Source organism: Podarcis liolepis (assembly GCF_965112155.1).
Source record: "Podarcis liolepis genome assembly, chromosome: 16".
NCBI classification, from domain to species: Eukaryota; Metazoa; Chordata; class Lepidosauria; order Squamata; family Lacertidae; genus Podarcis; species Podarcis liolepis.
Window position 1 is genome coordinate 44,440,288 of NC_139567.1, and position 26,683 is coordinate 44,466,970.

Genomic DNA, 26,683 nt, shown 5'->3' on the forward strand with positions numbered 1-26,683 from the left:
GGCAAAACCGTGCTAGCTCCTCAGCTGGCGGGGGCGGGGGAATCGTGATTCGCGCTAAACGGGAGGCAGTCTCTGAGCACATGCAGAGTGCTCACCCATTCCCTATAGCCGCAGAGGCCCGTCTCTGCCCTCCGGAGGAGAGTTTTCAGAACGAAGGCGGAGCTCTCGCGAGAGCCCTGACCTCCGGGACCTATTCCAACTGGCCAGAAGCCCCCTTTTGAAGCCTAGGAACCAGTGCACTGCATTCACACGAACACCCTCAGCGAAGCTTCTGCCGCTTTAAGAAAGTTTGGCCGCCCTTCGCCCCAGTAACAGCTGATGGATGCAAAGCAGCAACCGGGACCTCAGGGGGCCAATCAGCTGTTTCCACATCCCGCCCACGTGATCACCACGCGCCTGAGGAGCCGCAGCGGCGGCCGAGGACTCAACGGGGGGGGGGGGCAGCCCACGTGCGCCACTTCCCCGAAACTGGATCTTCAAGGGGCCGCCGCCTGCATACTTCCGCCCCCCCCCCACTCCGAGGGAAGCCCCTTGCTCTCAGCGGTGGAAAAGCGCGAAGCACCGCGCTGCGAGTTACGATTTTTTGCACGTGTAGACAGCATTGGCGAAGTTTCCTCCTTTGGAGCAAGGGTTCATCCTAAGGACAAGGCGAGCCCTGCTGGCTCAGGCCACAGCTAGCCCACAATAGTCCAGGGAGTGCCCTCTTCTCCCAGTGGCTGAACAGCGAGAACGCAGCAAGCAGGATCCAGGATAGAAATCAAAGCACTGCTGCATGTCGGTGTGGAAGCAGAGCGTGGCCACAGGGGCTGGGAGCCATCAAGAGTCCTCCCTCCATGACCAAAGAGCCACCTGCAGAAGGTCCAGGCAGAGCTGGGAGGAGAGACTTTGCCCCAAACCTGGAGAACTGTTGCTGCCAGTCTGTGCTGAGCCCCCTGGCTAGCTGCTTGTGTTGGGAGTGGGGCACTGAGGCCGCCCTGGTGCAGCCTAGGCCTTCCCCCCCTGCTCTTTTGCTCCTCTGACGCTGGCCAGGCGCAAATGGGCACATCCTGCCCAAAGAGGACTGCAGCCTAACTGAGAGGCTGGGGAGGGAGAGGGAAAAGGCCCCTTGCCAAATCCTGGCCACGGAATCGGCCATGAGGCTGAGCAGAAGCCCAGCATGGAGGAAGCAGGCTAATGTTGGAGGGTGGGAGGATGGCGGGGGAGGCAAATGAGAGCTCTAGATATGATAGATGCATATTGCGAAGGCTTCTGAGAGGGAGGAGGAGGAGGCCGATTGGCTGGAGGGAGACTTTGCTAAGCCCTAATTAGCCTAAGCGGCTTTTGGAGGTGGCTTCCTAGTCGTCAGCCTCTGGCAAGGAGGCCAAAAGGGCCCAGAGGGAGGCAGAGGTTTTTTAAGCAGGGCCACCTGTCGGGGATTCTCTAGCCATGATTTCTGCATTGCAGCAGGTTGGACTAGATGACGCTTGGGGGTCCCTTCCACCACTACAAGTCTATGATTTTATTGTTCTATCATTCTGCCTCTGGTCAGGTTCAAAGGGGGCACTTTGGGAGGGCTGTGGGGGCTGCTTCCTGTGAGGGTGAGGATCTAAGGCCCAGGAGGCTTGGGAGAGTCTCAGGAGGCGAAGAGGACAAGTGCCTGGGCACAGAGACCCTGCTTGGCATGCAGATGGCTCTGTCCCCACTGGCGGCATCTCCAGGAAGGCCTGGAGCCCTGGGAGAGCCACTGCTGCTGTCCGTGTGGAGCACAAGAGTCTTCTGATGGAAGTGGCCACTAACTACAATGACTCTGCTCTGCAGAGTTGGGAGGCAGTAAATGCTTCTGAAGGGACGCGGGGTGGCGCTGTGGGTTAAACCACAGAGCCTAGGACTTGCCGATCAGAAGGTCGGTGGTTCAAATCCCCACGACAGGGTGAGCTCCCATTGCTCAGTCCCTGCTCCTGCCAACCTAGCAGTTCGAAAGCACGTCACAGTGCAAGTAGATCAATAGGTACCACTTGGGTGGGAAGGTAAACGGCGTTTCCGTGCGCTGCTTTGGTTCGCCAGAAGCGGCTTAGTCCTGCTGGCCACATGACCCGGAAGCTGTACGCCGGCTCCCTCGGCCAGTAAAGCGAGATGAGCGCCGCAACCCGAGTCATCCGCGACTGGACCTAATGGTCAGGGGTCTCTTTAAATGCTTCTGAATCCTGGTTGCTGGGAGCTGCAGGAGGGGAGAGGGCTCTTGCACTCAGGTCCCACTTGCGGGTTCCCCATTTAGGCACCTGGTTGGTGACAGGGTGCATGAACAGGTGGGCTACTGGCTTGGTCCAGCCCGTGCTTCGCATGTTGTTATGACTCAGCCGAAGGCGGCTTCTCTTGTCCCTGTGAGGAAGCAGGCCAGGAAGCCTCAGGAGGCCTGTTGAGAGAGAACTGGGGCCATATGTTTATTCCTCACAAGCTTGACACAGCAGCTTCTGTTTCACCCAAACACACTGACCTCTTCCTCTGGCCTGCCTTGGCAACTTAGTCCCTGGAGGTGACCTGTTACAGAGTGACCAGATGCCCCAGGAGAGACAGGAGCGGGATGGGGTGGGCACTTTCAAAAGGGACCAGCAACTCACTCCTGGCAGATGCAACTCCTTTCCCTCCCTCTGGAGTCTGCCAAACCCTCACCCAGAAAGTTGCTTCCCCTTGCTTGCCCCCTCCTCCTCTGGGGCCGTCCCTGCGCTCCCCTCCCCAGTCCTGGCTTGCCTCTCCTGTCCTTGCAGGACTCCTGGCCTGCCAAGGCCCCTCCAGACCCTGCCAGAAGCTGCAGAGCGAATCAGGCTTCTGCACATGAGCCAATGCCCCAGCAATGTCAGCTATGTGCCTCCGCCCTTCCTGCGGCATGGGGCCTGGCGGAGCCCTGGAGGCAGCTCAGGGTGGCAGGGGCTCCCTTTCCAGCCAGAGAGACAGAGGTGCCCAGGAGTGGTGCCACATGGTGGGTGGCAGGAGAGGCAGAGGGCACCACATCCTGGCTCAGGAGTCTGGCAGGCAGCCCCCCTGGAAGGGGGAAGGTACCCAGCGAGGGCTTTTCTAACCAGGAAATGCCACGCCCTCCCCTTTGGTGCTGGAGGGGCAGGGCAAACCCACATGGGCAGCAGAGGACCCCACAAGCAGCTCCAGGTTCTCCCGCCAGACCTTGCCTGCATGTGTGAACACAGGTGTAAAGGGCACCATCCTGAGGGATGCCACGTGGGAGGGGGAAAGGCAGCCTCTGCCGGAGCCCCTCCACCCTCAGCAGCCCTGGGGTGTAGAGGGAGGGAGCCTTGCTTGTCTCACTCTCCAGACATTCCTGGATGAGTCATGGGAGGAGGCGGCAGAGGCCACAGGGGCAGCAGCAGAAATCCAGCAGTCGTGGCCTTCGCTCTTCCCATGTCACCTGAAACAGCCCCCCCCCATTGGCCTGGAGGGTGTGGGGAGGCCAGAGAGCAGCTGACCCAAGGCTGGAGGCCTGGAGCAAGGGAATTGGCAGCAGAGAGGGGTGAGGAAGGTGGACCTAGGCCCAGGCAGCTGCTTTTGCTGCTGGGGATCCAGGCCCAACCATAGAATTATACAGCTGGAAGGGGCCCTCCAGGGTCATCTAGTCCAACCCCCTGTGATTCAGGAATGGCAGCTAGAGAGGAATAATAATAATAATTTATTTATACCCTGCCCATCTGGTTGGGCTTCCCCAGCCACTCTGGGCGGCTTCCAACAAAATATTAAAATAGGCAACCCCTGTTTGGAAATCTCCAGGGAAGAAGGCAGGAGGCTTTCCTTGGAGCAAATGGTTTCTGCGCCATCTCAGCCAGAAACCTGGCTCTTCCCGTGGGGATTTCTAAAAGGAAAAAAGAACCAGCTCCTCTCCTAGGGAAGGCGGCTGCAGCCTCCGCTTCTGCGTTAGACGGAGGACACGAGGAAGAGGCTCCCACTGCCAGGCTCTCCCCTCGGCCCTGCCCGACGTCACCCATCGCCAGCCAGCCCCGCTAGGCGCCCTGCGACCGCTTCGGGTGCCCGAGCCTTTACCAGCCGCCGCCGCCTCGCCAGCGCCACTTTCCCGACCTCGGGGCGCCTTTGCGCCGTCCTGACCTCCGCAGAACCTCCTCCTGGCCGCCCGGGACTGAAATAGCCGCCGCCGCCGCCGCCGCCGCCGGGCTATGTATAGGCCGCTGCCTCGGGCACCCAGCGGGGACTTACGTAACTCCCCTTGGCCGCCCCTGGCGAGGGCAGCGCAGCATCTCCGGCGCACCTGTGCCAAGGTGAGGGGCGCCCATTCCCGGGGCCGGGCGCCGACCCGTTTCCCTCGAGTCCACATTGGACAGGGGAGAACTCGGGCAAGGCTGCCCCGCTCACCCCTCCGCGAAGGAGGTTTCTTTTAGTCCCATTTCCCGGAGGGGAGACTGAGGCCGAGAGGCGCGCAGCAAATCCCAGGAAGGCGACAGCCACCCACACCTCCCCCCTGGTGCTTGGCCGTCCCCTCGGGCGCCCCTTGCTCAGACCCCTGGCCCGTCTCCGGAGGAGGGAGGGTCATCAGCCGGGCGGACACAGCTAAGAAGCCTCTCCTCTCCCTCCATTGACCATTTTTACTCCCCCCCCCGCCTGCTGTGAGAGGAGAAGCTCCTCCGGGGTGGGCAGGAGGGGGCGACTCTTTGCAGCGGCGAGAATGCCGGGCTGGGACCCCTGAGAGACCCCGACTGCGGTTCCTGCTCAGCGTGACCCTGGGCCACGCACGGCCTCTTTCTTAGCCTACCCCCCCCCCCCCCGCACAGGGCTGGTTGGGAGGATGAAATCGGAAGGTGGGCTAGAAATAGGAAGAGGGTGACCCGCTGGTGGGTCAAAACTGACCCCTTTCCTGAATCAATCAAAGGTATTTTTCAGTTTTTAAAAAGCAAGCAACTTTCACAAGCGGCGAAAATACATTTTATCCACTGCGCTGTCGGTGGGGAGGCAGGAGAGACTAGAAGAAGAATCAGGGGAGCATAAGAGACCCCCGACTTGCTCCTTCAGGGCTCCCCCAAAAGTTCCCCGAAGGAAAACCCCTTTCTCTAAAACCTGGCTGGGGCGCCATCTGCTGGCCACAGGGAGATGGTTTTACTTATTTATCTTTCAGGTAACTATTTAGGCATTCCTTCCCAGCACATAGGGTTGGATTGCTTATCTCTTGCGTTGGTTTTCACCTTTCAAAGCCTCAAACTGCATGGGATAAGAATTTCTCAACAGTTGCTCATCCCACAAAATGATGCTCCTTCCCTGCCCCCACCCACCAATTATTGGATGGTGGCTGATGAGTTATGGAAACAGAGTCTTTCCAGTTGTGGTACCCAAAGTCTGGAATAGCTTTGCAAGAGATATCCTCCTGCCCTTGTCTCTGTGGATACTATTCTTTCTTTTTTTTTAATTCAAAATTATAACAAGACATATTGTCCAAAAACATATCATCCTTGTCGCATACATGAAGATGTTTTTCAACTTTTTTGGCAGGTCCTTCCCTACAATCCCCAACAAAAATGCCTCGGGTTTTTGAACAAATGTTAAAATGCTATGAACTAGCCGCTGAATGCCTATAGCCACTGCTAGAGGCCTCTGCGTGCCTATTGCTGGGAAACTAAATTGGGGGGAGCTTGAGTGCTTCCCTTTGGGGGCACCTGGTTGGCCAACGTGAAAGCAGGAGGCTAGGCTAGATGGGTCTCCTTTGCCTGGTCCAGCAGCCAGGCTCGTATTATGGTCCTATGGAACCTCCAGGTCCACAGGCAGTCTACCTAGACTCCAAGGGATATTTGGCCACTGTGAGGATGGGATGCCAGACTAGATAGCCCTGCTTTGGCCTGATCCAGCTGCTGCTGTTATGAAGGATGAGCTATGTGAACCGAGGAGAGTAAGGCTTAGTGTGTCTCCTCGTCACAATGGCAATGTTCTTCCTCCCCTGTGAGAGGCAGCTGGCCTCTGAATACCAGTTGCTGGGAATAGCAAACTGGGAGAGCAGCAGCTGTGGGGGTCCTGCTGGGGGGCTTCCCAGGAGAGGCATCTGCTTGGTCACCCAAAAATGGTGGAGTGGAAAGTTACCAGGAGGAAGAAGCACGTCAGAATATTGGGAGAGAGCTGGTGTGGTGCAGGGGTGAGAGCAGCAATGGGGTGGGAGTCCATCCACTTCTTCAGTCTCTCAGGGTTGGCGTCTCAGACTAGGCCTGAAGAGACCCGAGATCAGGTGTGATGAGTTCTGCCCAACACAATGGGAGGAGGCCCAATGGGGCTCCGCTGGCTGAGGAATATTGACCTGTCAGTGAAAATTGTTGGGGGGGGGTTGGCCCCTACGGTCCCCCAATAGATAGTGCAGCTGCCCAAGATAATAAAACTCAGCAACCAGCCCAAGTTGGGCCCATTGCTACCCCTAAATCTAGTCTACCTCTCAGGATTGTTGTGAAGATAATTTGGGGAAGGGGAGGAACAAGAGACACAGCTTTGAACTCTTTGGAGCAACAATTTGCTGTAAATGAATTGCTTTTAGCAGCAGCTGAGATTTGCAGAGTAGTGGGGGCCAGGAAGGCACACCCCCACAAGACTACAAGGGCTTCATGCAAAGGTGGTGACTCCCAACCCCCACCCTTCAGGCGTTGCTGGACCTACAACTCCCAGCACCATGACCTGCCCATTGGCCATGCTGCGATGGGAGTTGGAGTCCAGCAGGATTTGGGGTGCCCCAGGTGCCCCACCACCCCATAGATCTGATCTTCCGAGAGGGCCCTGGAGTGCTTGTGCAATCCAGGGAGGGCACGACCCGACCTTTGGGAACAAAGGAGAAAGCTTGCAGCAGCCTTTGCCCATCCGCTAGGGCTGATGGGAGTTGCAGTCCAAGGCGCCTGGAGGGGCGGGGGGGCCTCGCAGGCTCCTCTTCCTTGCGCAGCCTGCCCACCTTTGCCGGCTGTGTCGCAACAGGCGCCACCCGCCACCGCGGAAAAAGACGAGGGTGGCACCCCAGCAGTTGCCACCAGGGGGCATCGCAGCTCCAGATGCTACAGGGGTGCGGGGGGGGGAGGGGAGAAACGGGGGGTCGGGTCTGGAGTTCCCGGGCGGGTCAATGATGTTCCTTCCCACCCGCCCACGCCCAAACCCTCGCAAATTCAAAAGAAGGGCGGGGGGGGGGATGCCAGCACGGCAGGGAGGGTTTGTGGCTTTTTCAGCTTTATAAGGCACAGTGTGGATTGTGACCCGCGTCCATCATTCGGGGGAAAAACGTCAGCGCTTTTCCTTAACTAGACATCTGATGCGCAGGTGTCGTGATCGCAAAAAGAAAACCTCAAAGCGGTTTACAAAAAGATGAAGCAATAAAATCGAGAATTTTTCACAGCGTTGCTTTAAAACAGATGAAAAGTTAAAATATTAGATTCAATCCCCAGCAATTTCCATCTGGGCGGACTTGAGTAAACATTGCTCTTCTCAGCAGCTGCCCAGCGGAATCGTGATCTCAAGAGGCAGGAAGTTCCACATTTACGCAAATGGGACGTAGATGTAGGTCAACTCGCTCCCCGCGCCCGCCTCCCTCTGGCGCGCCCCCGTTCCTCCTTGGCTGCGCGTGCACGCCGCCCCCCCCCCTCGGGCCACGTGGAGTTTGTGTCTTTCCCCGGGAAGCGGCGCCACGTGACCGGCGCGTCAGCTGACCCAACATGGCTGGGAGCGGAGCGAGATCGGCCGCCGCCGCCGAGGAAGGCGCCCCCTCGCGCGCCCCCTGAGCCCCGCGCCCCGGCCAGGTGAGGCTGCCCCGCCGCCCCGCTCGGCCCCGAGCCTCGCCCTGGAAGCGGGGCAGGCGGGCCTCTGAGCATGTGCAGAGTGCCTTGCTCGCTGCTGTAGGGAGGGCGGGCGCGCCCGGCGGGGAAGGGCCGGGGAGGGAAGGACCCCGGAGCTGAGGGAGGTTGGAGGAGGGGGCCGCCCCACGCCCGGAGCCCGGGCTCGGACCCGCAGCTCCTTTCCCGCGCGGTCCTGGCAGCCCGGTCGCCCGAGCATGTGCAGAGTGGGGTTCCCCTTTCGGCGGGGCAGCGCCGGCGAAGCGCTCCGTCAGCTGACAGTTTGCAGCGCGCCAGGCGCGTGACGCGAGGCAGCCTCGGTCGGGCAGGGCGCTTCCTCGCTTCTTGGAAATGAATCGTCAAGGAGCTGGTGGCTTTCTCCGGGGCGGGTGGGATCCCCTGGCCTCGCGGGAAGCGGGGTGCTGGGGAGCGAGGTGGGCCTCTGGTATGATCCTGTCTCTGAGCTCTGCTTGGGCTCAGCTGCCCCTTTTTGGCAAGCAGAAGCTCTCGGGCTCAGTCCCTGGCAGCAAGTCCAGGAAGGGCAGGGAATGGCCCTGGCCTGAAACCCTGCAGGGCTGCTGCCAGTCAGAGCAGGCAGTGCTGAGCTAGATGGATGGAGAGACCCATTTATTTGTAGGTCTCTCATGAGACTGGGCAGCCGCTGTTTGGTGAATGGACCAACAGGGTCGGAGCTGGTATCTGGCCGCTCTCTTCCATAGAACCAAAGAACTTTTAGAGTTCGGAGGGACCCAAGGGGTCATCCAGCCCAACCCTTTGTTCAAATGGGGCTTGGGTTCAACCGGCGGCCCACAGGCATTCCAACTTTGCCACAGGCCTGTGGCTGTGAGCTGGGATAGCTCAGAGGGCAGAGCATGGGACTCTCGATCTCAGTCCGGGTTGTGGGTTTGAGCGTTGCAGGGGGTTGGACTAGATGCCCCTTGTGGTCCCTCCCAATTCTCTGATTCTAGCCATCCACCCCTTCCACAGACGGTCTATGTTCTGCCCCAGTGACCTGTGGCTCTTTGTGTCTCCCCCTCCCCAGGGAATGCTGCTGTGCTGCCCCCAGAATGGACACCCTCCTCAGGCAGGTGGAGAAGGACTTGGGCATTGACCGCAGCCAGCTGGCAGCTGCCACGGGGAGCTCCCACGTCATCGCTCTGGTGCCCACCAAGTGGCTGGCTGGCCTGAAGGAGCGGGGGGTGCTGCCCAGCCTGTGCCCGCACCCCGAAGGGCTCAGCGATGTGGAGGTGCGCACCTGCCTCCAGCACTCGGTGCAGAAGCTGCCGTCCGGCTGGACCAGGGTGGAGATCCACGGCCTGAGGAAGGACCGGCTGCGCTACGGGCTGGCTGTGGTGCCTGGCGACCCAAAGGAGCCCCCGGAAACCCTCCATGGCTTCATGCGCCATGTGGCTTCTCAGAACTACCGGAACCTGTGGAGCCAGGCTCACCGCCTTTACGTCCGCCCGTACTGCCACGCGCCCACCCCGCCCACGGCCCCTGCCCTGGAGGTGCTCTGTGGGGCCCTCCAGAGGCTCTACGGCTGCCCCATCATCCCCGTGGGCAGGGGCGCCCCCTCCTGCACCTCCCCGGCCAAAGAGGGCGGTTGCTCGCCCGGCAGGTGCCCTTCTCTGCGCTGCCCCAGCATCCTCCCGGCGGAGGCGCTGCTGGAGTCCCCGGAGATGTTGTACGTGGTCTTCCCTTACGTCCAGTTCTGCCTCCACGACATCGTGACCTTCAGCCCAGCCAAGCTGACCAACAGCCATGCCAAGCTCCTCTTCATCCTCTTCCAGGTCCTGCAGGCCATGGAGGCCTGCCACCGGGCAGGGCTGGCATGCGGGGCCTTCTCCTTGCACGACGTGGCCGTGGACGAGAAGCTGTGCGCCCGGCTCAGGGTCCAGCTCCGGGACTACGAGCGGGAGGAGGAGGAGGTGGCGGCAGAGGCGGGTACTGCAGGGAGGGACCCGCTGGCGGACGGAGGCGGCATCCCTGCAGCGCCTGGGAAGGGCCTTGGGCAGCTGGTGCTGGACTGGGTGCACGGGCGCCTCAGCAACTTTGACTACCTCCTGCACCTGAACCGCTTGGCCGGCCGCCGGGCGGGTGACCCCAACTACCATCCGGTCCTGCCCTGGGTGGTGGACTTCAGCACCCGCAACGGCCGCTTCCGGGACCTTCGGAAATCGAAGTTCCGCCTCAACAAGGGCGACAAGCAGCTGGACTTCACCTACGAGATGACCAAGCAGGCCTTTGTGGCCGGGGGTGGCCTGGGCGGGGAGCAGCCCCACGTGCCCCACCACATCTCCGACGTCCTCTCTGACATCACCTACTACGTCTACACCGCCCGGCGGACGCCCCGGGCCGTGCTGTGCTCCCACGTGCGCTCCCAGTGGGAGCCCAACGAGTACCCGGCCAGCATGGAGCGCATGCAGGGCTGGACGCCGGACGAGTGCATCCCCGAGTTCTACTCGGACCCCGCTATCTTCCGCTCCATCCACCCGGACATGCCGGACCTGGAGGTGCCGGCCTGGTGCGCCTGCCGCGAGGAGTTTGTGGCGGCCCACCGGGCGCTGCTGGAGAGCTGGGAGGTCTCCCAGGAACTCCACCACTGGATCGACCTCACCTTCGGCTACAAGCTGCTGGGCAAGGAGGCCGTCAAGGAGAAGAACGTCTGCCTGCACCTGGTGGACGGCCACACCCACCTGGCCAGCTACGGGGTGGTGCCTCTCTTTGACCAGCCCCACCCCCGGCGCCTGGCGGGGAGCTGTGCCCTCCTCTCCGCCGAAGCCCCGCCCGTCACCAGGCCCCTCATCCCACCTGTGCAGGAGACGAGAGTCCTGGAAGGGGGTGCCCCCAAGGGCCAGGCCAGCAATGGGGCCGGCAGGCCGGTCGTGGAAGTGGCGCCATGCGAAGGCGTGTGGGCTGGAGGTCGGTTCACGGCGGAGGAGGAGGTGGAGCAGGGGGCGGAGGCGCTGGAGGCCCTCCCTGCGGGGGCAGGCCGGGCCACGGAGCTGCCCGGTCCCCCCGCCCCGCCCCCGGGGATCCCCGCAGAGGGCAAGCACCTCGGCCGCAGCAGGACCAAGGCGGGGGCTCCTCCTGCGGAAGGGCTAGAGGCCAAGATTGTCGTTCCCGAGGGCTGCAACTTCCTGCAGGCCTTGGAGGAGTTGGAGAAGCTGGACGCCTTCCTCCTGAAGGGGCTGCACGCCCAGGTGGGCCGGCCGGAGCAGCGCCAGCCTCCCTTGCCCCCGGGGCCCTCGGACCTCTTCCAGAGAGACATGCAAGCCCTGGGGGTTGTGGTGGCCGAGATCGTCTTTGCCCCGAAGCTGCGGGCGCTGGAGCCCGGGGCGGCCCTGGCGGAGCGCTTCCAGGCGGCTCGGAGGCTGTGCCGCCAGCACCCCAAGGACATCCCAGCTCCTCTGCAGCACCTGCTGGATACGCTGCTGCGGCTGAGGGTGGCAGATGGGCAGCTCGCCAGGGCAGGGTGGGGGCCGCTCCTCTTTGACTACCCCCCTGTCTGGCAGGGCCTCCCTCCGCCCTGCCCCTGGCAGCTGCGGAGCTCCTTCAGCGCGGTGCTGCCCTTCCCCGCCTACTTCCCGGCTCTGCACCGCTTCATCTCCACCTACCTGTCTCGCCAGGCAGAGGCTGAGGGCCGGGAGCTGGTGTTCCAGCTGTGGCGGCAGCTGGAGGGCGTGCTGAGCAGCATCACCCCCGAGGGCCTGGAGATCCTGCTGCCCTTCGTCCTGGCGCTGCTGTCCGGGGAGCGCACGGCTGTCCACGCCGCCTGGTACCTCTTTGAGCCCATCGCCAGGGCCCTGGGCCCCCGCAACGCCCACAAGTACCTGCTGAAGCTGCTGGTGGGGGCCTACGAAAACCCCCGCTGCCTCCACGGGCGATTCTACCTGTACACCGACTGCTTCGTGGCGCAGCTGATGGCGCGGCTGGGCCTGCAGCTCTTCCTCTCCGCCCTCCTGCCCCACATCCTGCAGGTGCTGGTGGGGTCTGAGGGGGCCGCCCCGGAGGAGAACAAGGCCCTGCTGGGGGTGACGGAGGAGGAGGAGGAGGACGACGAGAGCGGCGGGGGCAGTCCCGGGCCCTGCTCCTTTGGGGAGGAGGCCAAGGCGGAGGCGGAGAGGGGCTCGGCCCTGCAGCTGCTGGGCTACATGTCTGGGGTCAGCCTGCACGACCAGGCTGACCTGCCCGAGAGTGAGGACTTCCAGAACGGGCTCTACGTGGCCGAGGCTCTGCGGGGCAGGGAGGAGGAGGAGGAGGAGGAAGAGGCTGCGGCAGCCGAGGAATCTCTCAGCCTGGGCCGCCTGAGCGACAAGAGCAGCGCCAGCGAGGTCTCCCTGGGGGAGGACCGGTCGGCCGCCGACGGGGAGTCCCAGAAGGACAAAGGGAGCCTCAAGTCCCTTGACAGCAGCCAGGACCTGAAGCACAGCGAGGAGGAAGAGGAGGAAGAGCAGGAAGAGGAGCAGCCACCGCAGGAGGAGGAGGAAGACGAGGGCCAGCAAGATGGGGAGGAAGAGCGCGATGACGCCACCACCGTGGTCGCAGAGGAGCTGACGCTCTCCTTGGGACTCAGCGCCTCGGTGGAAGCCAGTCTGGCAGAGGACGATGATGGCGAGGAGGAGGAGGAGGAGGAAGACCGGGTCGGACGGGGCTTGTTGGACCAGGAGGGGGACAAGGAGAGGAGCATTCTGCTGGGTGAGCCAAGGCTCCTTCCGGGGGTGGGCGGGGAGGGGGGCCTAGTCATTCATTGATTGATTTAAAAAATTGTATACTGCTGTATCATAGTGGTTTAGAGTAATATAAGTTATAAGCAAAAGAAGAATTCAAAACAAACACCAGCAGGGACTGGGGAGGTGCTGGGAGGCCAGGCTGCGCCCGCAAAGGGAGCTCCCTTGGGTGTGGGCAGAGTGCCGCCTAACCGCCCGCTCCCGCCCTCTCTTGTCTCCCAGACACAGCCTGCAAGATGGTGAGGTGGCTCTCGCCCAAGCTGGGCCCCACCACCACCTCCCGCTACGTGGCCAGGAACCTCCTCCGACTCCTGACGTCCTGCTACAGCGGTAATTCTCGCCTGCAGGGTTATGGGGCGGGGGGGCGGGGGGAAAGGAGGAGGCTGCTTTTCATGGGTCTGGGGGCTTCCTTCTGTTGGAGCAACCTTTGCCAACCTGGTGCCCAAGTGGGGTGGGTGGGGTCTAGCGGGAGTTTAGCCTGCAGAAGAGGAGATGGGAGAGCCTTCTTCCGCTGTCTCGAGGGCTGTCACCTGGAAGAAGGCGCAAGGTTGCTTTCTCCTCCCCTGGAGGGCAGGACCTCAACAAACAGACTCATATTGCAAGAAAGGAGAGTCCAACTAAACCTTAGGAAAAACTTTCTGAGGTTGAGAACTGTCCAAAGTGGAACAGATTCCCTCTGAAAGTGGTGGACTTGTCTTCACTGGACTCCAGTTTTCCATCGGCTGCAGCAGCTGGCATGGGCAGCCTGGACAGGGACAGGTGCTAGAGCCCAACAGCCCCACAGGCATTCCCCAGACGGTAGGACTTGAACCAGGAGCACTGAGGGTCTGAGCTGCCCTGGCACGTTTGTGTGTGTGTGTGTGGACTCTCCTTCACCAGGGGCGTGTAAGCAGTGGCTGAACTGCTTTCAGGGCTGCTGTCGCAATGGGATTTCCTGCCTTGGGAGCGGGTTGGGCTGGATGACCTTTGAGGTGCCCCTCCCCCCCCACATTCTCTCTCTGCTCTTCCTCCTTCTGCAGGTCCTGGCAGGCAGCAGTTTGTGGCCGGGGCTGAAGAGAGCAGCCCTCTGAGCTCCGGGAACATCTACCAGAAGCGGCTGCTGGTGGGGGACGTGGTGTCCGAGCCGGTGCTGACTTGCCTGGTCCACCTAGCACACCTGTATGGGGAGCCTGTCCTCACCTACCTGTACCTGCCCTATATCAGCTACCTGGTCAGTGTCTCTATCTGAGGGTGACTGTCAGGGCTCCAGGCGTGTCTGTGGGGTCCCTTCACTTTCCCTCTGTCTTCATCTTCCTTGGAGCAAAGTTCCGGTGGCCATCTGCCAGGGATTCTTTAACTAAGATTCCTGCATCGCGGGGGGTTGGCCTAGATGACCTTGGGGGGTCCCTTCCAGCTCCAGGTTGCTCTGATTCCATCTTGCCTTCTCCTATACCATTGCCATATGCTGCGTCAGACTCCGGGGCCCACCTGGCACAGTCTTGTCCAGGCTGACTGGCAGCAATGGCTCTCCAGGGTTTTGGGCAGGGAGTGTCCCTGGGGCTGCCACTGGGGATTGAAGCTGGGACCTTCTGCATGCCAAGCAGGTGTTCTGCGCTACTGGGCCCTTACCCGGGGCTCTCTCTCATATCCTTCCACTCCAGCACCATTCTTGGGCAGCCTGAGCAGCTTGCTGCAGGGAACACAGGATTCTGTTGAAGATTTCAGCAGCCAGAGAAGCTTAGCTTTAAAACAAAGCAGCCCAAGCCAACTCGCCTTCCCAAGTTTCTAGCCCTCATGGCTTTAGGGAGAAGCTGAAATGTGCCTGAGCAGTGCCTGGCGAACTCCCAGAGGGCGGGGGGGGGGGGCTGAGCAGAGGAGGGGCCAGCAGGACGGAAGATTGGGCAAATATATGCCAACTAAAATCCTAGATGTTGCCCCCCACCCAACTTCCAAGGAGGGAGTTTGCCTTGCTTTGTGTCCGGGGGTGGGGGTGGTGTGGCAGCTCAGGGAGGAATTTCTTTTATTATTATTATTATTATTTCAAAACCAAAGAAAAATTTGCAAACATCAAATTCAAAATCTATATTCATTTTCTAATATAAGCCTATTACATAGATTACCTAAATTAAAATATATCTAATTGCTCTATGCTTCCCTTTGCTATATGTAAATACAAAGCCATTAACAAATTATATTATAGGTTCTCATATACCTTCCACTCCCCTTCACCCATGTGTGATCTCAATATTTTACTTCTTCCATCTTGTTGTGTTGTTATAATTTAATAATTATTCAATTGATTCTGCTATTATTTTCTTGATTACTCCTGCACGTTTTACACGTTCTCTATTAATATTTCAATTCCGGAACCATATTTCTTCAGGGGGGAGTTTCGTTTCCTCCCCGGCAGCTGCTCTGAAAGGAGAAGCTGACTCATGTTCAGAATCAGGGGCTCTGACTGCCTTCTGCGCACTCACTTGTTCTCTCTCTGTGTGTGGAGGTCACACTTTGTATTGGGGGACACTTCCCCATTTTAAATCTTTCCCAACAAGGAGGGTTGTATTCAGCCAAGTCAGGGGAGGGAGCAGCCCCTTCGCTGGGTGGGGGGAGGAGGAGGAGGAGGAGGCCTCTGGGAAGAGCTGTGCTGAGCCTCACAGCAGTGATGTCCAACTGGCCAGGCTGGCACCGAGGGTGCACCACGAAATGGCACCCCCTTCCACTAGGGGCAAAGGGGTGGGTGAAGAGCTACATTAGGAACAAGAGGGGAATCAACCGGATGGTTGAAGTGGGAATCCAAAGGCACTGAATCATGCCAGGAGACCCCTGGAGGTGGCAGATCCAGCCTCCAAGCAGCGCACCACAGCCATTGTGGCCACAGAGGCAGCAGCAGCAGCAGCGGGTGATCCATTCCTTCCTTGGAGACGGGATCTGCTGCCCCTGTGGATCCTGCCATCTGAGGCAGCCACCTCAGCTTGCTTATGAGTGGGCAAGGCAGGGGTGCAAATGAGGCCATGGTCTGTTTCATGGAGGAGAAGGCTATCCATGGTTGCTTGAGTACCAGGTGCTGGAAAGCACAGGAGGCAAGAGGGCTCCTGTGCACGGATCCTGCTTACAGGCTTCCCCCAGGGGTTGTACTAGATGACCCCGGAGTCCTTTCCAATTCTACCACTCTATGATTTTTCTCAAGTTCCATAGGAAAGGCAAGGATTTTAAGGTGGGGGTTGTCCCCAGCCCTACCTAAAGATGCCTCCTGGGGACTGACCTGAGGACCTTCTGCATGCCAAGCAGGCGTTCAGCCGCTGACCCACGTGGGACCTCCTTTCCCTCTTCCAGGTGGCTCCTGGGGGCGGAGCAGGCGTCGTCCGGCTGAACAGCCGCAAGGAGGCCGGGCTCCTGGCCGCCATGACGCTCACCCGCAAGATCGTCGTCTACCTCTCGGACACCACCCTCATGGATATCCTGCCCAAAATCAGCCAGGAGGTCCTTCTGCCTGTCCTGGGCTTCCTCACCTCGGCCACCATCAGGTGAGAGGCTGGGGCGACAGATCCCCTCTGGCACGGAGCAGGAGGGACCTGTCCCAGGCATCCCTCTCTGGCCACGAGGGGAATCCTGCAGCCCCTGCCGAGCCCCCAGAGCCCTTGTGGGGGAGACTGGGCGCTGTGTGCTGGGATGTCTCTCTTGGGCACCCTTCTTGGCTGACGCCCCCCCCTCCCCTGCAGCTTCCCCAGCGGGGCCCAGGCCCGCGTCGGCTTGTGCCTCAAGACCATCGGCCTCGTGGCGCTGGTTTGCTTGCGGATCGGGTCGGAGATGGTGCAGCAGCACCTCAGCCAGACGCTCCGGACATTCTTCGAGACGTTTTCGCTGCTGGAGCAGGTGAGTCGGGAAGGGAGGGCAGAAGGGCGGGGAGCTTTTTTGGCCTCTGATGGGGGGGGGGAGAGAAGGACCCCTGGCTCTGGCAAGACTTGAACTCGTGGCACGTGGAAGTGGGGTGGAAGGGGTTCTTTCCCATAAGAGGCATCAGGTCAACCCAGGAGACGTTTCTCAGGCCACAAACGTCCCGAAAGTGATCTTTCCTCTGCAGAGCCAAAATGGTCTTATTCGCTGTACGGATCATATCTAGGGAGCCTTGGTGGCAGAGGTTGGGGAGAAGCAAACACGGGGCTCCAGTTTCTACAATGCTTTCATGGGGTCCCTTCCAACTCTACAGTTCTATGAAAAGTGCAGGCAGGGGGGGAATGGCCTCTTCCAAAATGCAGTGCTGTTCTCAGGGCGGCTGTTGACGCTGAGTGGGAATCTTCTCCCAGAGGTGGGTGCCAGCAAGGCGGAGGTTTGTCTGACTGGTTCCCTCCCCCCCCCCCCGCCCAGGGTGTGACACAGGAGCCGCCTGCCCTGCCGACGAGGCTGCTGCCCCCGGACCCGTCTGCTGTGTTGGAGCTGCAGAAAGTTTTCAGCCTGGAGATGGCATACATCACCTTTGTCCCCTTCTCCTGCCTGCTAGGTATGGCGTGTGGCTTGGCTCTTCTCCCCCGCTCTCTCCCGATCCGTGTCTCTCTCTTGTGCTCTTGCAGACACATGCATGCGCACACGCTCTGCCCCTTCTCAAATGGCTCTGGGTGTGAGTCTCGGGCAGCAGACACAACAGCGAGTCTTGAGGCACCTTGAAGATCGGCCCAGCCTGTGCCCACCTGGTGCCCTGCAGCTGTATTGGGCTGCAGGGTCTGGGGTGGCCAAGTTGCCCAAAACATTGGGAGGGTGGCAGGCTGGCAAAGCAGGAAGGTATAAGTGTGTGTTTTTCCCCATCTCCTTGTGATGACCTGAAGGCCCCTAAGGAACATCCATTCTTCCTTTTGGACCCTGGACATCTTGAGGCAGTGAGTTCCACAGGTTAATTTACAGCAGTTTGAATAAACTTTTTTATTCTAGAACTGCATAGGAGAGGGAGAGAAACATCTCCCTGCTTCCTGTCTCCAACCTGTGCACAATTTTTATAAATCCCTCCGACTGTTTCTCTCCCTCCTTTTTTAAAACTTGACAAGCCCCAGACTCTGTTGCCTTCGCGGCTCCTTGACCCCGTTGCGCTTGGTGAGGAGGGGCCTTGGAGCTCCCTGGCCTGGCGTGGGGCCTGGATCCATAGCCAGAGCTCTCCCCCCTTCCTCCCTTCTCTGCAGGCGACGTCATCCACACCCTCGTCCCCAACCACGTGCTGGTCGGCCGGCTGGCCGGACTCTACCTGGAGAGCATCAACCCCCGAGGCCTGGCTTCCCAGAGCCAGGATGCGGCCGCGCCAGGCCCGGGGTCCTTGGAGCAAAGCGCCCTGGGCGCGGACCCCTCCTCCGGCCCCTGCGAGGACACCCACTCTGGGACTTTTGGGAGCGTCCTGGTGGGCAACCGGATCCAGGTCCCCACGGAGGCCCAGCAGGAGGCCTCGGGGAGCCCTGGCGGCTTCTGCCCCACGGCGGGGCGCCGGGAGGAGGGGGAGGCGCTGAAGCAGGAGCTCCACCGCAGCGCCCACCACCTCTGCGGCAACTGGCTGGCCTACTGGCAGTACGAGATCGGGGTGAGCCAGCACGACGCCCGCTTCCACTTCCACCAGATCAAGCTGCAGAGCTTCGTGGGCCACGCGGGGGCCATCAAGTGCCTGGCCCCCCTGGGCGGGGAGGACTTCTTCCTCAGCGGCAGCAAGGACAAGACGGTGCGCCTCTGGCCCCTCTACAACCGGGGGGGCGGCACCCGCGAGGAGGAGCCCCGCCTGACCTACGGGCAGCACAAGAAGTCCGTCTTCTACGTCGGCGCCTTGGAGGCCCCCCAGCAGGTGGTCAGCTGCGACGGCACCGTCCACATCTGGGACCCCTTCACTGGTGAGGCGGGGGGGGGGGGCTTGGCCGGGCCGCAGGAGTGTGGCCCCCTGTGGCTGGGTGATGTAATAATAATAATAATAATAATAATAATAATAAATTTTATTTACTGTATTTTTTTCTCTATAAGATGCACCTAATTTTTGGAGGAGGAAAACAAGGAAAAAAATATTCTGAAACCCAGAAGCCAGAACAGCAAGAGGGACCTGGCTTCTGGGATAGCCTCTTGCTCTTCTGGCTTAGCTGCACGAAGCCTCTTCAGGGCAGCGGGATGAAGGCTCCCCCAAGAACTGCGCTCCCTTTAAAGAGCTGTGCGGAGCGTGTGTGCGGCTCTTGGGGGCTTTTCCCCAAGAAGGGCAGCCCTTCTCCCTCCTCAGGGAAAAGCCCCCAAGAGCCCCCGCACACACGCTCCGCACAGCTCCTTAAAGGGAGCGCTGAACAGAGCTTCCCACCTGCATTACCTCCATAAGACACACACACACATTTCCCTTACTTTTTAGGAGGGGAGAAGTGTGTCTTATAGAGCGAAAAATACGGTATACCCCGCCCTCCCCAGCCAGAGCTGGACTGAGGGTGGCTAACACCAGTAAAATTACAGTAAATACATAATAGGGGGGGAAAGAACAAAACAAAAAAAACCCAATTTAAAATGCAGCCCCGTTTTAAAAGAAGCCGATAGATCAAAACCATAAGGGGAGGGAAACATAAGGGTCAGACTGAGTCCAAACCAAAGGCCAGGCGGAACAGCTCTGTCTTGCAGGCCCTGCAGAAAGATGTCAAGTCCCGCAGGGCCCTAGTCTCTTGGGACAGAGCGTTCCACCAAATCGGGGCCAGTACAGTGGTACCTCTGGTTATGAACTTAATTCATTCTGGAGGTCCGTTCTTAACCTGAAACTGTTCTTAACCTGAGGTACCTTAGCTAATGGGGCCTCCCGCTGCCGCCACACAATTTCTGTTCTCATCCTGAAGCAAAGTACTTAACCTGAGGTACTATTTCTGGGTTAGTGGAGTCTGTAACCTGAGGCGTCTGTAACCCGAGGTACCACTGTACTGAAAAGGCCCTGGCCCTGGTTGAGGGAAAGCGGGGCTTGGAGCCTCTTGGGAAGACCTCATCTGGTGACGCACATGTGCCAGGAGGAAAACATGCCAGAGGTGGATTTGGGGCAGCACAACGGGCTCTGGAGCCAGCTGCCCCTTTCGCCCCCTCTGAACAGCTGTCTCTCTCTTGCAGGCAAAGTCATCCGCACGTTTGAGGCACCTGACTCCAAAGTGCCCATCACGGCGGTGAGCGCCATGCCGCCTCCCTACACCAGCATCAGCATGGCCAGCGCTGACTCGGTCCTGCGCTTCATCGACCACCGGAAGCCGGGGCTCCAGGTACTCTGCGGTTTCGTTGCTCCCGGGGCTGCTTTAGTCAGCGGAGGTGGGGGACATTTCCCACTCCCCATTGGGCGTGACTGTGAAGAGGAGGCCGTAGCCTTGGGACAGAGCAGCTGCCCTGGTCCAGCTTCCCACTGGAAAAGGGTCTGAGAGCAGGCGATGGTTTTCTCTTCCACAGACACCAGGGAGCCAATACAGGCAACCCCCAATTTATGCAGCAGTTACGGTCCAAGGAATCGCATGTTCATGTGAAATTGCATACCGTATTTTTCGCCCCATAGGGCGCACCGGCCCATAGGGCGCACCTAGTTTTTTGGGGGGGGAAATAAAGGGGGGAAAATCCCCCCCGAGCTTCCCCCGACCCCAGCCCCCAAGAACAGGCAGCTCTCCGCAAGCCGTGGGAGCCCGGCGTGAAGTCACGCCAGGCTCCCATGGCTTGTGGAGAGCTGCGCGAAGCCCGGGGCACACTCCGCTTTGCGCCCCGGGTTTGGGGATGCAGGCTGCTATCCGCAAGCATAGGGAGCCCAGCTGCGGGCTCCCCAGGCTTGCGGATAGCTTCCTGAAGCCGGGAGAGCGAGAGGGGTCGGTGCGCACTGACCCCTCTCACTCTCCAAGCTTCATCGAAAGCCTGCATTCGCCCCATAGGACGCACACACATTTCCCCTTCATTTTTGGAGGGGGGAAAGTGCGTCCTATGGGGCGAAAAATACGGTATGTTTGAAGCACCATTGGAAAAGCCTGCCAGCACCCTGTTCCACCCCTTTTGATGATTGATGAATTTTATTATTACGGTCACAGACCAGTTCCGGGTCACTTACAATATCAGGAAAATCATAAAACACAACAGGAATACATTGAATTGGGTATAACAGAGACAATTCAGATATAGCGGCAGTTAAAAATATATCTTAAATATTGATCACTAAAATATAACCTAAAATTTATCATTTAAAACCTTAAGCATTTTTATAGTACAGCTTTTTCCCTAAGTTTTATGGCAGGCCCCCTTTTGATGATGTTTTTGGGTCGTTCCGAGCTTGGCGCGTTGCATGGACACATGTAAATGTTGTGTCGCTGCCTCTACTGCCAGGACTGAGCTGGAGAGAGAAAGGCAGAAGGCAGCTCAGAATAACAGCCTTGTCGAGTCCAGTCCAGCTCCCTGTCATGTCAGAATCACAACAGCAGCATCTCTGGCCGATGGCCAGCCAACTTGACGGGACTTTCGGAAGAACGTCTAACGTCTTGGTGGTCAGAGCTGCTCAAAAACCTCCTGCGAAGGAGGGGGCACCACCTTCCAAGGGACTCTATCCCGCTGCCAAACAGCTCTTAGGAAGTTCTTTCTAATGTTCTGCCAGAATCTTTCTTGCCATTTGGTATCTGTTGGTTCAGCTCCCGCCCTCCAGAACAGCAGAAAACAAGCTTTCTCCACCTTCCATGTGGCAGCCCTTCGGAGATTGGAAAATGGCTCTCATGTCACCTCTGAGTCTCTTTTCTGGGATCCCTCAGCCGCTTCCCTATGGGATCTGTCACTTGGAGACAAAACATCTGCTTTGCACGTAGGTCTCTGGCCTGCAGGAAAAGTGTCAGGTGATGGGAAAGACCCTCCCTTGCCTGAGGCCCTGGAGAGATGCTTCCAGTCAGAGCAAGCAGCACTGGACCAGATGGACAGAGAGTCTGGCCTGCAGCCAGGCAGTGCCCTGTGACAGTGGGCCTGGGGGCTGGAGGGGGCCTCACATTTATCTGGGAGTCATGAATTCTGACCCCAAGTGACAACTTTGGGAGTTGGGAGGCCCCCAGCTTGCAGGCAGGAGGTCCCCAATCCAGCCCCACACCAGTCCCCTCACTTACAAAGGGGGCCACGTGGCAGGTGCTGGGAGGGTCTCCCTTTCCCTGGAGGGCCAAAGGGAGAGAGGAGCACCTGATGTGGTTTTGAAGCATCTTCCCCTAGTCCTCTGAGGCAGAGCAGTGGCCTTGCAGGCAGAAGGTCTCAGGTCCAATCCCTGATGGCAGCATTGGAGAAATGCGGGGGGGACGGACCCTGGAGAGCTGCTGCTGCCAGTCAGAGCAGGTGACGCCGAGGGAGAATTCCCGCAGGTTCTGACGGGGAGTGAGGCTGCTTCTGACGCCCCTCTGCCTCCCCTCCTTCTGTGCCCCCAGCATGAATTCCGCCTGGCCTGTGGGGCCAACGCTGGCCTGGTCCGCTGCCTGGCCGTCAGCCCCAGTGGCCGGAGCGTGGTAGCCGGCTTCTCCTCCGGCTTCATGGCCCTGCTGGACACCCGGACAGGCCTCATCCTGAAGGTGTGGCCAGCGCACGAGGGAGACATCTTGCAGATCAAGGTAAGGGGCTGGGCGGGAGGGGTTCATTTGGATGCATCCCCCCCCCCGCCTCGTTCGTCTCGAAGGCAAATTCGTTTACAATTGACCTTTCAAATGCTGGCTAAAACTAGGGACCATCCTGTCGTAAGAACCCAAGAAGAGCCTTCTGGGTCAGGCCCATCTAAGCAACCTCCTGTGGTCCACCAAGTTTTTGAAATAAAAGCCAGGAATTAGGAGGTGTGGGAGGGCATCCGAGGCCCATGGGCCCCACCCTGGGGGCCCCAGATTGCCTCTCCTGGTCTGACCTAGATGCCTTTTCACTCTCGCTCAGAGACCAGCTGCCCCCCTTTCCCCACTGCTGCCCAGCAGACAGCTGAAGATTCCCTTCTGTGGGTCCAAAGCATCGCCTGGTGCTCTTGGGCGCTGGGCCGAGGGGCTCAGGTTAAGGGAGCGCAAGTAGCCAGGCTGAGGCCTGCTCTCTGTACAGGGAAATGCTCTGCATGGGGGGGGGGGTCTCAGGCCCCCTGCCCCAAGGCCCTTGCAGCCTCAGATCCAACACAGGCATCATTTGCCGTAGCCTTGTCTGCTTACGTGTCTCCAATGCATTCCCAGATTGCACACTGGAGAAACCGGGGGATCTGGTATTGCAGTGTTGCCCACAGACAAACAAAAGCCCTGCCTCCAGCCTTCCTGATTCCAGAGCGGAGGGCAGTTGTATGTGAGCAATACCTTGTGGAAGGCGTCCGGTTGTGGAGCGGCTTGTACTGCGTGGGAGTGGGAGTGGGGTTAGGGCGTTGGGGGTTTGGCCGGTTGTCCCCTCTGTTGATCCTTCTCTGGGGGCCATTTCTGAGCTGGTGGGAGGAGGACAAAGGTCTTGTGTGCCAGAGGCGGGGAAGGCAAGAATGTGTGTGTGCTGGCGGTCCCTGCTTTTCCCCCTTAGCACTGGCCGGCTGCCCCCATCTGAATGGCTAACCCTTCTCCCTATTTGCCTGCTCCCTGGGCTGCCCTCCATGTCCTTCACCCAGAGCCAAACAACCCAGCTGCTTGTGTTCCTCCGCTGACGGGAGGCCCTGGGCCACAAAGCCCCACTGGCAGCTCCCAGGGACTGCTGCTGTCAGGACTGGGCTGCCAGTGCCGAAAGAGGCTGGCTGGGACCCATGCACACACCCTTCTTCCTTGGCTAGGTGGGGCATCTGCACCCTGTGTGGCAGCAGGGCCAGCCCACCCACTCTCACTTGGACTTTCAATGCACTCTACTTGGGGCTACCTTTGAAGGTGACCCGGAAACTGCAACTATTCCAGAATGCGGCAGCTAGACTGGTGACTGGGAGCAGCCGCCAAGACCATATAACACCGGTCTTGAAAGACCTACACAGGCTCCCAGGACGTTTCCGAGCACAATTCAAAGTGTTGGTGCTGACCTTTAAAGCCCTAAACGGCCTCAGCCCAGTATACCTGAAGGAGCGTCTCCACCCCCATCGTTCTGCCCAGACACTGAGGTCCAGCACCGAGGGCCTTCTGGCAGTTCCCTCACTGCGAGAAGCGAAGTTACAGGGTACCAGGCAGAGGGCCTTTTCGGTAGTGGCACCCGCCCTGTGGAATGCCCTCCCACCCGATGTCAAAGAGAAAAATAACTACCAAACTTTAGAAGACATCTGAAGGCAGCCCTGTTTAGGGAAGCTTTTAATGTTTAATAGGTTATTGTATTTTAGTGCTTTGTTGGAAGCCACCCAGAGTGGCTGGGGAAACCCAGCCAGATGGGCTGGGTATTAATAATAATAATAATAATAATAATAATAATAATAATAATAAGGCAGGCTGCCTTGGGTGGCAGATGTTGAATGCGGTATCCCACAGGTACCCTGCTGCCTCTGCTGCCAGCGGCACTGGATTCCGGCAGAATGTTGCCAAAATCTCCCGTGATCTTGCCGGAGACTGCTGCTGCTGCAGGCAAGGGAGGCTTGGGCGGCCGCATGTTCTGGCTTTGCCTCAGGCGGCAAAATGTGATGTGCAACCCCTGTGAGGCAGCCGCCTGGGGCACAGGAAGTGAAATTATTTATGTCATAAAATTCATTCACCGCTTGATTGTTAAAAAAGAAAGAAAAGCAAATCATGAAAAATCTGCAAGTTCTTTAAAACATACAGAAACCTAAAATACTAAAACGGATTAAAATTACCACAACTTTCTGGGCCATCTTGTCTGAAGGTGAATGTTTCGTGCTGGAAAGAGTAGAGTGCAGGTGTCTGCCCCATATCCATAGGCAGGGAGTTACAATGGTTAGGTCCCACCACACTCAAATATTGAGTTCTGAGCAAATGTGGGACGGCTGTTCTATGTGGCCAGTTGTGGCAATGGAAGAAGTCGAGTGGGCATATGGAGGGTAAGGTGATCTTGCTGGGTAAGGAAGAGTGCCTTGAGGCATGTGCAAAGTGCCTTTCCCCTGCCACTTTGTAAAGCAGGATTCAGTGGTGGGGTGCATCTCCCCTTCGCATCAAAGGACTGCTGCCCTCCACGTCCTGGGTGGGGTTCCTGGGTGTGGGCCGAGATGCCCCTGAGCTGACGGGTGATGTTTCCCCCACAGGCCACGGAGGGCAATGTGCTGATCAGCTCCTCCTCCGACCACTCCCTGGCCATCTGGAAGGAGCTGGAGCCGAAGCCCCTGCACACCTACAAGCCGGCCTCCTCGGAGCCCATCCACACCTTCGACCTCTACGGCAACGAGGTGGTGGCCGGGACCGTGGCCAACAGGATCAGCGTCTACGCCCTGCAGGAGGCACTGCCCCCCAGCGTCACCAAGCTCAGCTCCGAGAACTTCCGGGGCACCCTGACCAGCCTGGCTGTCCTGCCCACCAAGTGCCAGCTCCTGCTGGGCTCCGACAACGGCACCGTCCGGCTCCTGGCGTAGCCCCGGCTCTCTCCTCCCTTCTGGGGATGGGGGCAGTGCCCCTTTTGTGGGGGGACTGGGGGTGGGTGAGAGAGGGGGCAGGGATCTTCGAGGAGACCTCCGTTCCCGCTTTGACTCTCTGCAAGCAGGCTGCTGGGCAGCCAGAGGCCCCAATCCTCTCATCACCGTATGTGCCTGACTCTCTTTGGGAAGTGGGGTGGGCATTCCCTGAGGAACCCACGGAAGGCGGCAGCTTTGGTGCCCTCTTCCACCGCCCCTCTCCAACGCAGCATTCCTGTTCTTGAACCTTTTCAATTGAGGGAGAGCACTTCCTCTGCTGTGTTGTGTGTGTTGCACAAGACTTCTTCTGTCCTCCTGGCTCCCCCCATCCATCCCATATGCGTCTCCTCTCCCCACCCTGCAAGAGCTGGCCTCCGTTCAAAGAGAGAAGGCTTTGCACCTGGGCACCGAGGGCTCCTCCAGTCGGACTATGGAGAATGCCTTCTCTCCACCCTGTGGAGAATGGTCCTCATGTGGTGCTTGGAGAACTGGAACCCTCAGAACCTCCTCCTCTGGGAGGGGGGCAGCCTCTTTCCTGGCTGACCAGCCCTTGCAGATGCCCTTGGCACCCAGTTCTCCCGTCTCCCTGTCTTTGCTCAAGCCCAGTGGGGATGCAAACACACACACACAGATTGAGTGGTCCAACTGCCCTGCCACGTTCTGCCTCGCTCTGCCTGTCCTCCTGGAATGATATTTTCCCCCTGGGGTGGGAGTGGCAGGGAGGCAGCTTGTGGGAAAACCCCCCACCCAGGCAAGGGTCAGCACACCTGTGCAAGTGCTTGTTCCCTTTTCCTGGGGGGAGGGGAGCAGACCCCCCCTTTGCTGATTAACTGATTGGAATAGATTATATATATATACATATTCTAATAAACACCCTGGAGCTCGCAGTTGCCTTCTCTCTCTCTTTGTGTGGCATGAATTTGGTGTCCTCCTGCTGCTTCCTTCTCTCCCCCCCCCCCCCAGACCTCCTCCTCCTCCGTAAGGGACAGCAGGGCGCCACAAAAGGGCCAAGATGTTCCAAAACTTTCTGTGGTGACTCAAAAGTTAATCTGTGCCAGATAGTGAGACAGCCTGGCTATTTATTTATTTAGTAAGCGTGTGTCCGGTCCCTGGTAAGAAACAAACACACCAGACAGTCAAGGTGATGAGTGCCCTCTAGGCAAGGCAAAGCTGCCATTCCTGACTTCAGGGGGTTGGACTAGATGACCCTTGGGGTCTCTTCCAGCTCCACAATTCCATGACGTTGATTTCAAAGGAGGCCTCGAAAGGCCAAGCAGCTTCCAGCCAAGCAGGGAGGAATTATTAGGGTAGCATTCAGCTAAGCTTTGCAGGGAGTAGACCTGCTAGAAATCATTGGACTTCACTTGGGCCTGTTCCTCAGTTTCTCCCAAGGCAGGCTGTTTGTTCAGCTGCCGCCGCCTGGCCCAGGTCTGGTTTTCAAGGGGGGGGGGGAGTGCATGTCCCTTTTGCATGCAGTTTCGAGAGTCGTCTTTCCCTTCCTTGCTGCCCCCTCCCCAGATGCCTATGCTTTGGCCAGGATCCAGCGGGCGGCTGCTTGAGGGCTGGGTAGTCCCAGCTGGGCCGGCTGAGGGGGCCGCGTTGCTCGCCTCTGCACGGAGGCTGCAGCTGGGCTCGGGGTGCAAAGGGACCCCGTTCTTGCCCTCTGGGAGGCTCCCCAGCCCACCCCAAACACACGTCGGGCA

At 59.1% G+C, this 26,683-nt stretch overlaps 1 protein-coding gene across 1 annotated transcript; it reads left to right on the top strand.

Annotated features, from left to right (window-relative positions):
* The first annotated feature begins 7,609 nt into the window (after positions 1 to 7,609).
* Positions 7,610 to 25,867, top strand: WDR81 (WD repeat domain 81). The gene is made up of 11 exons (XM_083480205.1): positions 7,610 to 7,742; positions 8,818 to 12,473; positions 12,728 to 12,835; positions 13,525 to 13,715; positions 15,818 to 16,008; positions 16,204 to 16,357; positions 16,850 to 16,982; positions 17,653 to 18,342; positions 19,571 to 19,716; positions 21,877 to 22,056; positions 24,618 to 25,867. The coding sequence occupies exons 2-11, from the start codon at positions 8,843 to 8,845 to the stop codon at positions 24,939 to 24,941; spliced, it is 5,748 nt and encodes a 1,915-aa protein (XP_083336331.1). The 5' UTR covers positions 7,610 to 7,742; positions 8,818 to 8,842; the 3' UTR covers positions 24,942 to 25,867.
* Positions 25,868 to 26,683: the final 816 nt, after the last annotated feature.